The following is a 12,257-nucleotide window of genomic DNA, read 5'->3' on the forward strand; positions in this document are numbered from 1 at the left end:
TTACCATATGGCAGTATTTTTCTTCATGGCAGGTGGTGCTAGGTCCTCAAAGTGTATTTTCCACCTGCATAGTGAGATTCAGAAGGAAGCAATCCCTGCCCAGTGTCAAAGGCCCAAAAGTGGAAGCATCCTATGCTGTATTTATTTGGTCATCTTCCAAAGCTTGTTTAGAGATCACTCCCAAAAGCAGCTTCAGTTCTTTCATTAATCCTTCTTCAGCAGCAATCAGCAGCCCACTGAGAACCCAACAGTACACACATGTTCTTGACTAGCCAATTTGTTCAGCCCAGTTTTCTCAAAGCCATCATGAGACTGGCAAGCTGTCCCTGCTCCTTATGACCCTGTATTCCTAAACCCCACATTCGTAGTGCCATCAAGTCACAGAAACTGGTAACAGTGACACTCTCTTGGGCTTCATACAGAGTATATCAAGGAGCAGAGTGACTGTGCTGAAAAAAGTCATAGCAGAGCTAACCATCTGAAATTAGTTGGATAGAAAAAAAGTAAGTTATTGTTCAATTACTGTCTGGTTACCTCTCTGAAGACAGCTCATTTGGAAACCAATTTAAAGACAGCCCAATCTGATTGCCCAAAGCAAGCATAAAAACTGCCTCTCAAAAACGTCTGAAGAAGGAACCCTCAAGAACTCAAGTTGCACTAGTGCTTAAAGTAATTAAAAAATCACAGGCAGCAGACACTGAACACCTTTAGCCCTTCTGGCATGTAAATTTTCAGTCTCACCTTTGCACTGCTCTCTAATAACCTGTGAGAAGCTGTAGGTCTAAGCGGGGAACCAGAAGCACACATATTTCTGGAGCGGGTCACTGTTCATACTGACTTGTTACAAAACATAGAGAGGAAGAACTTTTAAAATTCAGTTTAATGTTATTTAAATATTGTCTGGGCTAAAGATTAGGCTTTATTAATTTATGTGCACAAGTTTTAGTTCAGAACTCCCAGGATATTGAGTCCAACCAAACACTACAGAGACACAGGGCAAAAGCTCATTCATAGTAAGCAACTTCATCTTCCGCTACTCAATTATTCCTGTATTTCACTTCCAATTCAGCTTCAAATTTAAGATATCTGTATGCAGGTTTGCAGGCATTGCTGTTTTAAACATCCTGAGCTAATTAACAAACAGTGATTGAAAACATCTGCTGGGCATGGTAAAGGAACATAGTAATTTAAATGCCAGTAAGTTTCAAGAAGCAGCTAGTAATTGAGAGGTAGTGGCAGTAACTCTAGTGCCAGCCAACACAAACTACTCACAAACAGCCCCAGTTTAAGTGTGCAAAAATCTCAGCACTTACCAATAAGGGCCAAACCCCCACTTGTCACACAGCTCTGTTCCACAAGAAAGTGTATGGCCACTTCAGCTTAGGAGAGGAGACTGCGACTACTAAATCAAGGTGGTGGAGCAACAGCATAGTGTCAATTAACACAGGATGGAGAATGCTCACAAGTCACCTGCTATCAGTGTACAAACTCACCATAAGCACCAGGCAGTATTAGGTCAACTGCAACCCCAGCCTAGGGGTCCTGTAAAAGGAAGATTCAGCCGTTTGCAGAAGCTCTGGTATAGATCTGCTGTACAGGCACTAATATAAAGCACATTTTTACTGTAATCAGGCAAGATAGTTTCAGTAACAGCCCTAGTGCAGAGACTGCTGGTCCACAGAGCAAACAACAAATGCAGCAGTTAAGTGGAACAGATTAAAATCTAGAGCAGAAGTGTGCTATTTTAAGCCTGCCTGTCCAACTCCTCAACAACTCTCTTCTAGCTATGGAACAGGTATGCAATTTGTTTCACAACCAGCGCTCACATGGAAGTGCAGCAGCAAGGTGAAAACATCTCCTCCCTAGAGATGAAAGGGCTAGAAAGGCTATGCAGTGTATGTCTCCATCTTCATACCCACAGCTTCTGAAAAAGGCTACTCAGAACACTTTTTTACAATGCAAGCAGTGGCTACAGCTTTTGCAGACTAGCACTACCAGGTGTCTTAGTCATACCAAACAGTAGAGTTTGCTGACGTCAGATGCTTCAGAGCAAAAAGAATGTGGTGGTGATGTCTACCCTCAGAAGGAAAACTGCTTAGCCAAATGAGTTCAGGATAAATGAGTCCACCAACTGTACATCACTCCTAATCTATTCCATATCAACAGCAGCAGGCTCCTCAAAGCAAGCATTTGCACACAGAGGGGATTATGCTTAACCTGGGTAAAGGCATCACAATGACTAGATACTTTAAAATGAACACTTCAGCAAAGTAAATGTCCTCAACTTACTCTCAAGTTACAGAAACTTATTCAGAAACAAAAGAAGCAACTATAGGAAAAATGCACTACTGCTCATAGAAGAAAGAGTGCAAAATCTCAGGACTGCATCCACAGATAGCATATATTCACTCATCTCCCTCATAAAATATCCAAACCCCAAGGTTCATGTCAAGGACAGCTCAGTTCAGTTTCTAGATGCCCAGTCACTGACATTCAGGAATAGGGAGTGACTTCTCTAACCAGCAATCACTGCTGTTCCTACAGAGGCTGGTATAGTTAATGCAAACTTTATTTACAAAAGACACTTAAATTAGTTACTTCATGCCATGTGTCCATACAGAATCAACAGTTCGGGGATTACATGGAGAAGAATTCACAAAATGAAAAGTGAAATCACTAAAGAGTAAGAACTAGGGAAAGATCTGAAAGACCATTTTACAAATTAAAAAAAAACCCAAGTTATGAGAAACTGGTTTAAGCAAGAAGGAGGTGGTTTAGAGGTCTGTACACTAAAACTAATACACAGACAGGCTTCTATTGTCAAAGAGATGCTCACTGAGAAGCAGAGTATGTACAAATACTTGTGCCACAATGACTCAACCCCCCCAAAATCCACTGTATTATACATAAACCAGTTTGTATACATTAGGCCTAAATGAGGCCATTTAGCTATGAAGACTTCTAGTTTAGTAAACTAAAGCTGGAGACGGCCCAAGCAAGAGTGGTGCGGTCTCTCTCGCACCTCTATTTGCGACTGCTCTTTATTCTCTCCAATCTTTTTTTCAAGTCATCAATGTTAGCAGCTGCAGAAGAGGATGAAGCCAGGGTAGTTCCAATGCCAGAGGAATGAGTCTGATTGGAGTCCAGGTCCAGATGTTGGTACTGCTCCCGTGACTCACGGAGCTGGGAGAGCTTACTATGAAGCATATCTGTAGAGGATGCAACTGTAGGGAGTGCTGGTTTAGAGAGCAGAGACGTCAGAGGTGGTCTGTCCTCCTGCTATGGGGCAGGAAAGCGAAGTGTTAACTCAGACAGTGGCAAATGCCATATAAGAAGTTCAAACCATGATAATGGCTTCTCATCTTCACAGGAAACAGTAAAAACACAGGAAAGGGAAGGAGCAATACAACACAGGTGATCTGGACCAATAAAGTCAATTGTCAAAGTCAGAACCATGCAAAGCTAACTGCAGTATGGAATTCCTACCATGTGAGTAGCTCAGTTTTAGCTTAATGTCAGTAGGAATATACAAAGATCAAAAATTCATAGAAGACCACTGCTTTACTGAGATGGCCTGCTGCAGTCTTGAACAGTCTGAATTCTAACACAAGATAGGGAAGTCCATGCCTGTGTGCAACATCAACAGCCAATGAGTTTTCTGGAAGAATGAGAAGAGGAAACTTGGACTGACGGGCAAGATACACCCTGCCAAAGACTTAAAATGTCCATTTGCTGTTCTTTTCCTAACTGATACTTCCATTTGCATTAATTACTCTGTTACTATCCTCTAGGAAACATTTCTCCTCCTCAGAGCTGTGAGCTGATGTTCAAGTTTGTGTTAAAGGTTCAAACAGTAACGAGCCTGGATGACTATTCCTGGAATGAACTCAGCAGCAATGGGCTCCAGATTCCTACTGCATTGACCACTGAACTCTGGTCAAATTTTGGCCCACCAGTTTCCAATACTAGATTCACTCAGCATTTCTGTGTCCCAGCATCCAGACAACCAAAATGAAGTTTTCTTCATGCAAAATCTTCACTTGGCTCTTATGGTTGTTTCAGAGCAAAAGATCTAAAACTTCCACATCTTTCAATTCAAACAAAGATCAACATTGGTTAGCCTTTAGAGAACTGTAGTTAATCCAACCTTTATGAGACTCAACTACAGGGCAAAAGACAACAAAACACAGGAAAAATAACCTGCATATGCACCAGTGCTGCAAACAGAGTGGACTGAAACACAAGCCTGCTTGGCCAAGTAATGAGTTTCAAGCCATTTACACCAGGCATGGTGACAGGCAGCGGATAGCTAGGACATGCAGTGCAATGAAACATCACTCATTCAGATTAGAAACTGCTTTTGGCACAGCAGAAACAGTAATTTGAGTTCTAAAAGTTCCCTGTGGGATTTATGAGAGCTGTCAAGTGCAATACCTTTGCGTTATCAAGGCCACAACGCTGCCTGAGGATTTTTAATCTCTCCAAGTAAACTGAAGGCCCCACTTCTTCCCCATTTGTGTTTCCTATGGATGAAGATACAGTGTGGGTAGAAGCAGGAACACACGTTCCTTCCATCTGAGAAGAAATGCCTGGAGAATGAGGGGAAGGAAAAGAAATATTATAAACCAAAACCAACAAAAAGTGTAAGCCTCACGGTCAGTTCCTTGAAATAAGGTACAAGGTGCAATGGATGAAGAATCAACCAACCTATATACACCAAGCTATTTGCATCTACTATTATAAGCACATCAGCCTTTTAATCTCCCTGCATGAGTGATGACTAAAAACCAAGAACAGAAATTGAGACATCTAAGTAGTGACAGCAGGGCAGCTCCAGCTGTCAGCCTCAGCACCACTTCTGAAGAAGAGTGAGGGGAGAGGAAGATGCTGACATGGATTCATCAGAAACCATGATGTCCAAACAGAGAACCTGACAACTGGCAGGCTTGGAAATCTGAAGTCCTTTGACTTTTTCAAAGTTTAGCACTTTGGGTAGAGACCACTGCAATTCTAATCTCTCTTTTACTTCTTGTTCAAATAATTTAAAGCTGCTGCTGCTTACAATTCCATCTGACACAGTGTATTCGCCAAGGCAAGGTAGCAAGTTTATAGCTTCCCTAACAAAAGGCTGGGAAAAGATGTTACATTATCCAAAACCAACAAAAAGTAATTCCATTATGAAATGAATAGCAAGTTCTACGTCTTAGAACAACACATGATACAAATTAGAACCACTTATTTACTAAGCCTTTCAGATGGTTTCTACATTTGGTGTGATGATGGCTATAACATCTTTCTTTTATTAAGATGTTGCATCACCTCTTTGACAAAGAGCACTGATTACCTGCAAATGGTGCCTCACAAGCGCCAAGAAAATAAGTGACTTGCTTTAGAATTCCCTAAGCACCTGGCAAACTAGCTTCTAGCAGGGGATTAGTAGCTTTCTCCTTTTTATCTCTATACCTTATAAATGGAGCACTCGTGCAGTAACACCTACCTGTAGAAGTAGCAATACGTCCCTTCCCCTCCCGTTCCGTTTCTATCAACCGGAGGCCTCTCTCCACATAACTCTGGAAGAACTGAGAGGAGTTTTTCAGGAAGGGCTCAATGTCTGCATCAGAATACTTCTTCTTGTATTCATACAGCTCAGCCAGACCCTGGGAAGGAACAATTCCTGTGCATTACTACAACAGCCGCATACACCACTCTAACCTACCATGCCCTCTTCATTGCAGAAATAGAACACTTACCTCTTTAGTGTTCTCCTTGGAGCCAATCTTCTTAAATATTTCTGCCAAAATGTCATTAACTTTAGCCTTTGAAGCCTTTTCCTCCTAAATAAATAAATAAAGGGAGACTTCTAAACCAAAGTGAATAAAAATGGGGAAGTTAGATGAACCCACAGTGAGATCAGACCCACCAGCTGCATACAGAGCTTCAAAGATGAATACCTTGAAGTGATTTGGATGTTACATAGCCACTCCTTACATAGGACAAGGAGTATGGACATCATCAAGCTGTAGGACTCTGAGAAGTCAGAGTTTAAACCCTGTTTTGATTAGCATTTAAGTAGATCAAGTAAAACCTATACTGCATGCCTGAACATCCAGGAGAGCACTTCATCCTGGAACATGCACAGAATATTCAGGTAATAAGAGAAGCACGCTGCAAATTCCCAGAACAGCCATAAACAAAAGCAAAATTAGAAGAGTATTTCCAACATCAGCTACACATTTGAAAGGCAATCACTACTTGATATTCCACAACTGAAGTTAAGCTTGTTTCTTAAATATATGTAAGTGTGCTGTTGGTGGGGGAAGGAATAACTTACTATGCGAGAAGCCCCTTTTTCTGTATCCTTATCGGCTTTGCTCCCAGTCTGATCCATGGAGTGTTTCATTACTCTGCGCAGGTGAGCCTCCAGCTCAGATTCATTTTTGTTGTCTATCATTGTTAAATGGTCTAAGATCTAAAAGGAGAAGAAACACAAATATGTGTTTTAAAAACAAAAACTTCAGGGACCACATGAGCATCCAGTTTAAAAGTCCACGACTAGTGACTGCTCTGACCTTGGGCCCTTTCAGCTTGCATAAGGTGTGAAGTAGAGTCTTCAGTGTCCTTATAGGAAGGTCGCTCTTACATTGCTTCAGCTTCTCTTTGGGAAACATCTTCATGAAGATGTGGATATCCAATAGAATTCGATCCAGATTGATGCTATTAATGGTTTCTGGAAGCAGACGCACCATTCTCCACAGACACTGCAACGAGAGGCTGACTTAAAGCAAGACAATTCTAAGAAGCAACATTTCATTGTCTGAGGAGAAATCATGGAAAACTCATGAACCACTTGACTCTGCTACCCCATACAGACAAGCACTGAGTCTGTATTTGCACTAGTACACACTTGCTCTCTGTAATGAGTTCAACTGCATCAAGATTCTTCTTTAGAGTTGATGCACAAAAGTAGCACTGACTGTTCAACCAAGATGCAGATGACACCAAGTTAGGAGCAGATGTCAGTCAGAGGGTAGAAGGGCTCTGCAGAGGGACCTCGACCGACTGGACAGATGGGCAGAGTCCAATGGGATGGCATTCAACAAGTCCAAGTGCTGGGTGCTGCACTTTGGCCACGACAACACCATGCAGAGCTACAGGCTGGGGTCAGAGTGGCTGGAGAGCTGCCAAACAGAAAGGGACCTGGGGGTGCTGATCAACAGCTGCCTAAACATGAGCCAGCAGTGTGCCCAGGTGGCTAAGAAGGCCAATGGCATCCTGGCCTGCATTAGGAATAGTGTGGCCAGCAGGAGCAGGGAAGTCATTGTGCCCCTGTACTCTGCATTGGTTAGGCCACACCTTGAGTACTGTGTCCAGTTCTGGGCCCCTCAGTTTAAGGAGGACATTGAGACACTTGAATGTGTCCAGAGATGAGCAACAAGGCTGGGGAGAGGCCTTGAGCACAGCCCTGTGAGGAGAGGCTGAGGGAGCTGGGATTGTTTAGCCTGGAGAAGAGGAGGCTCAGGGGAGACCTCATTGCTCTCTACAACTACCTGAAAGGTGGTTGTAGCCAGGAAGGGGTTGGTGTCTTCTCCCAGGCAACCAGCACCAGAACAAGGGGACATAGACTCAAGCTGCTCCAGGGGAGGTTTAGACTCAAGGTGAGGAGAAAGTTCTTCACCGAGTGAAGAACACATTGGAATGTGCTGCCCAGGGAGGTGGTGGAGTCACTGTCCCTGGAGGCGTTCAAGAGGGGATTGGACATGGCACTTGGTGCCATGGTCTAGTCATGTGGTCTGTGGTGACAGGTTGGACTTGATGATCCTTGAGGTCATTTCCAACCTTACTTATACTGTGAAGAACAGGAAACTGAATGCTCTGTGTGAAAACAATTCAGTGGGCATTGCAGATGTGCTCTGTGCACACACCCACAGCACGAGTTCTTTTGGTTTAGCCTCATAAAGAATGCCTAACTTGGCTTTAAATCGTTCCAGTTACAAAAGGATGTTTTTATATATAAAAAGATCACACTCATGCTTTAAATACATGTTTACTCTGCCCATCCTTAGAGAGGACAAAATACAAGCCAGCTCCAGTCTGGGACTGCTTGAATCGATAGCACAGTGCGGTGCCTAAGCAATTAAGCAGGTGACTGCACACCTCTGTGTGGATTCCGCATCCGTATGCACAAGCTTCTGGAACTATTAGCAGGTGTTAAGCTCCTTGGTGTACATCATAGTCACTAGATGCAACATCTAATTAGAAGACTACAATGAAAAGTTTTAAGTTGTGTGGTCACTAGGTTTCTTGATTGGTTGCTCTGGGTTTTTTTCCAACAGATCTATTTTTTCCAGGTAAGCTGACTCAGGCAAACCAAGTAAGCTCAAAATTTCTTCTACAGGCTCACCTTCATGACAAGTTCTGAAAACTTAGGAGATTGGCTGGCTGTTGCTAGCAGACTCTCTTGCAGCAAAAGCAGCAGAGCACTGGAAGAAATAAATTTAGAACAGTTAGAGGAAAAGTGTTACACACAATGCCAGCTCCCAGCAGAATACCACACCAGGGACTGGGGTTAGTCCAGCAGTTTATGTTGTGTTGTGTAAAAGCTGCTTCTCCCTTTCTACTATGTTGCCAGAGTTTAAAAGGTTGCCTGCTGAACTCCAAAACATATGGAATTAGCTGATTCATTCAGCCTGCCTCCAGCCCTGCAGATTGTGCAGGCAAACTGTGATCACCACTGATGGTCAGTGTTAACTCCTCATTAGCCAGCTGAATGATTCTGCAGATACCATTCAGAATGACTGAAGCAAACTTGGCCATTCAATGAACCCATAAGAACAGGTGAGGTAGTAATTGCAGAATTTTCATTATATACCTGAAGATGTTGGTCTGGTCAGACTTTTCCAGAACTTTCACTACCAAGAGGTTGACTGATCGGATGACCTGCTCACCCTCCTCAAGATCTTCAACCCGAGAATCCAGCATTAATGTAATAAGGCCATGCATGAGGTCCTTCAGCACACCAGTGGAGGCCTCTCGAGCCAGACTCTCTATCTGAAACAGCTACATATTGAAGACAACATTACAAGTTTCCTCTGCACACAAAGCTTCCATATAAGCATTTCTGCAGACTACACAGTCATAGTATCATAGCATCAGTCAGGGTTGGAAGGGACCACAAGGATCAGCTAGTTCCAACCCCCCTGCCAGGGGCAGGGACACCCCACACTAGATCAGGCTGGCCAGAGCCTCATCCAGCCTGGGCTTAAACACCTCCAGGGATGGGGCCTCAACCACTTCCCTGGACAACCCATTCCAGGGCTTCACCACTCTCATGGGGAAGAACTTCCTCCTCACCTCCAGCCTGAATCTCCCCACCTCCAGCTTCATTCCATTCCCCCTAGTCCTATCACTACCTGAGATCCTGAGCAGTCCCTCCCCAGCCTTCCTGTAGGCCCCCTTCAGATACTGGAAGGCCACAATGAGGTCACCTCGGAGCCTTCTCTTCTGCAGACTGAACAGCCCCAACTCCTTCAACCTGTCCTTATAGGAGAGGTGCTCCAGCCCTCTGATCATCCTCCTGGCCCTTCTCTGGACATGCTCCAGCACATCCATATCCCCCTATTACAAGAGGGATATGGATGTGCTGGAGCATGTCCAGAGAATGTTAAAGCATTTGACATTCTACTATCTCCCCCCAGCATGAAACAATAAAACCACAAGTAGGAAGAAAGTTCTACTAAGGGACTTTGAGAAGTAGTTAGACCATCAACTAAACACTTCAAAGGTAAGAAGTAATAAAACAGAGCTTAATGAAACAGTTAAGAGTGGCTGTATTTTGTAGAAGCAACAAGCAGACCTTCCTCCCTTCCCCAATTTGCCATTTCCCACTCCCTCTCAAGAAGTGCATTGGTGAGAAGACAACCAGCAACAAACTTTCATAGATAAGACTCAATAGTACGCGGTAGTACAGCACAGACACTCCATTCTCCTGTAGCTTTTGCAGAGAAATTATTTTCTCTTCACTTGACCTTCTCTGTCAAAGCCTTACCGAGATCATGCTCCCGATAATACAGCTGTAAAGTTTGACTATCTCATCTTTGTCAAGCTTCTCATCCGCCATGTGCGTATTGTAGATTAGCCGAAGCTGCATGAAGGTAGCTATTAAGAATTGGTCTATGTGGCCAGACATAGCTTCTGCTTTGTCTTCCTGTCTGAGAACCTCGTCAATCTAAGATGCAAAAACAAAGCACCATAGCAAATTCAACATAATGCAAACTAACTGCCATTTAGAAACTTTTCTATAGGAAACCTCTTGCCCTGACCAAGAATTGGTCCTGGAAGTTGGCAAATTCTAAGCTTTCACCTGAAACCAGCAGCCATAGCCTTCTAATCTCAATACAACCAAATACTGATTTTTTTTGGAGAACTGCAATGCTATCCTATACACAAAGAAAAACATTAAATGCTGCATGATGGATTCTGGAATTAATAACTTTACAAAATCTTCAGGGTTAAAGTTTTGCAAGTAGTTAAAAACTACTCTAGAAGCACCTAAGTGCTCTGAGGCAAGACAATTCTTTTGCTGAGTATGTGCAGGAGAACAGTTTAGAAGTCTCACTAGCTTAACTGGCCTTTTCAAGCTTATAGCACAGATAATTGGTAAAAACAGATAGGCCTTTTTTTTCCCTCCCCTTTTTTCCCCAAATGCTCCTGTATTAAGAGTCTGTTCTACATCATCCCAGGGGAGTTTCTATTGCTAAAGCGAGTCAGATGGCCCCTGTGCACTTAGTTTTGTCATCAGGGAGATTCTGAGCAGAGTCCATGTCACCTGACATGATTGCTCCACCAGAGTGCAACTCATCACCCTCGCAGACAAATAGTTTAGTACAGTCAGATTAGTTGCTACCTTCATTTACTTACCTGTGCCAGAGCCTGGATGCTTGTATTGATATCACCACTGGCTACTTGGGAAATGACAAAGTTGATAGTGGAAGCTGTGTTACTGTGCATGTCATCAAAATGTGGGGACACAGAACGGATTCTAAACAGTTGAAGAAAACAGGATGCATTATTCCTTGGAGAGATAGCTCTGCTTACACTAAATTGCTATATATTTCAATAGCTGTTTAGAGGCAAGGGAAAAGGACTTAATTCTTCACAGAGAATAATCAAGGAAGCAGTCGCTCCTTTTAACCTGTCTTGCACTACTTGTAAAGACACTGATCATGCATTTACAAACTCAAAATCCTTTTACCATAAAAACACACAACCAGAACTAAGGTTTTTCATTACAAGTAATGACTACCTAGATTCCAGGAGTACAACAGACAGCTACTTTGACATCTCACTTCAAATGAGCCAAAACCACCTTCTTGTGTAAACAAGTCTGAACACAGAAACTGGCACAGTCAATTCAACTTCTCAAAACAGGTTTTAAGGTAGCCCTACTGGTTTCACATAGGAGTTAAATGTAGACTCACTTAGGTTCAGGAATCAAGACTGGCTCAAAGATGTCATCTAGTTTGTGCTGCACAAGTGCTGGCATCTCACATCGGACAGTGCCATTATCATTTTCAATTTCATCCAGATCCAGCTGAAATTCCCGCGGAACCGTATGTGCTGTCTCAGAGTGATTGCCCATGTTGCGGTTTTGGCTACAGAAACCAGGAGTGAGGTGTTCATTATACACAGACAAGAGGCAGAAGTGCTAGCACTAGCATCCACTGGTAGCCCTAAAGCTCTCACAATAAAACAGTACACATTTTGAAGTTCTGATTTCATTCAAGCCCCCTAAGAATCCCTTTTGCCTTTTCCTAGCCATTTCTAAAACATGCTTTTGTAGGTCAGATGAGCAGCTGCATGTTACAAGCCTTCCTAGTTTCTCTTATAACCCACAACAAGGCCACCTGTGACAGCTGTGTCCTTGCTCATTTTGAGAGAACTAGCACAATTTGAAGCAGTAAAAAGAGTAATAAAAAGTTAATTACAGAGAGGATGCAACCTTGCAAGCTCATCTGCACCTGAAACTCCCAGCTTCCCACATGACTCGTGCTGCATATTAGAGTTTTGATGGAAATGTTCTAATGCATAGCTCTCAACAGGGACTTTTATTCCAAGATAATGAGTGGGTGGCAAGGAATACAGTTTATGAACTTTTTGTTTCTGGTACTGTTGCACCAGGCTCTAGGAGTCATGCTCATCCAGTTTTGCGCTGTATGTCTGCCCTAAGTAGTTAATAACAGCATCCAGCACCAAATCTA

General features: G+C 43.0%; 1 protein-coding gene and 1 non-coding gene across 8 annotated transcripts in view; both read right to left on the reverse strand.

Annotated features, from left to right (window-relative positions):
* Nucleotides 1–862: 862 nt before the first annotated feature.
* CKAP5 (cytoskeleton associated protein 5) overlaps nt 863–12,257 on the reverse strand; it is a 58,506-nt gene continuing 47,111 nt past the window's right edge. For all 7 annotated transcript variants that reach the window (XM_068161527.1, XM_068161526.1, XM_068161523.1 and 4 more), the window contains 11 exons: nt 11,478–11,651; nt 10,918–11,038; nt 10,046–10,225; nt 8,870–9,057; nt 8,402–8,480; nt 6,570–6,758; nt 6,332–6,469; nt 5,751–5,834; nt 5,498–5,657; nt 4,435–4,589; nt 863–3,279 (listed from right to left, as the gene is read on the reverse strand). In XM_068161527.1, the coding sequence (XP_068017628.1) occupies nt 3,025–3,279; nt 4,435–4,589; nt 5,498–5,657; nt 5,751–5,834; nt 6,332–6,469; nt 6,570–6,758; nt 8,402–8,480; nt 8,870–9,057; nt 10,046–10,225; nt 10,918–11,038; nt 11,478–11,651 (1,723 nt within the window). In that variant the 3' untranslated portion in view covers nt 863–3,024. The remainder of the gene's footprint in view (nt 3,280–4,434; nt 4,590–5,497; nt 5,658–5,750; nt 5,835–6,331; nt 6,470–6,569; nt 6,759–8,401; nt 8,481–8,869; nt 9,058–10,045; nt 10,226–10,917; nt 11,039–11,477; nt 11,652–12,257) is intronic.
* Nucleotides 10,758–10,868, reverse strand: LOC137452820 (small nucleolar RNA SNORD67). The gene has a single exon (XR_010990168.1). It is a non-coding gene; the product is annotated as a small nucleolar RNA SNORD67 (small nucleolar RNA).

The sequence above is a fragment of the Melanerpes formicivorus genome, unplaced genomic scaffold, assembly GCF_026170545.1.
Source record: "Melanerpes formicivorus ecotype bairdi unplaced genomic scaffold, bMelFor1.0.p_v2 SCAF_58, whole genome shotgun sequence".
NCBI lineage: Eukaryota > Metazoa > Chordata > Aves > Piciformes > Picidae > Melanerpes > Melanerpes formicivorus.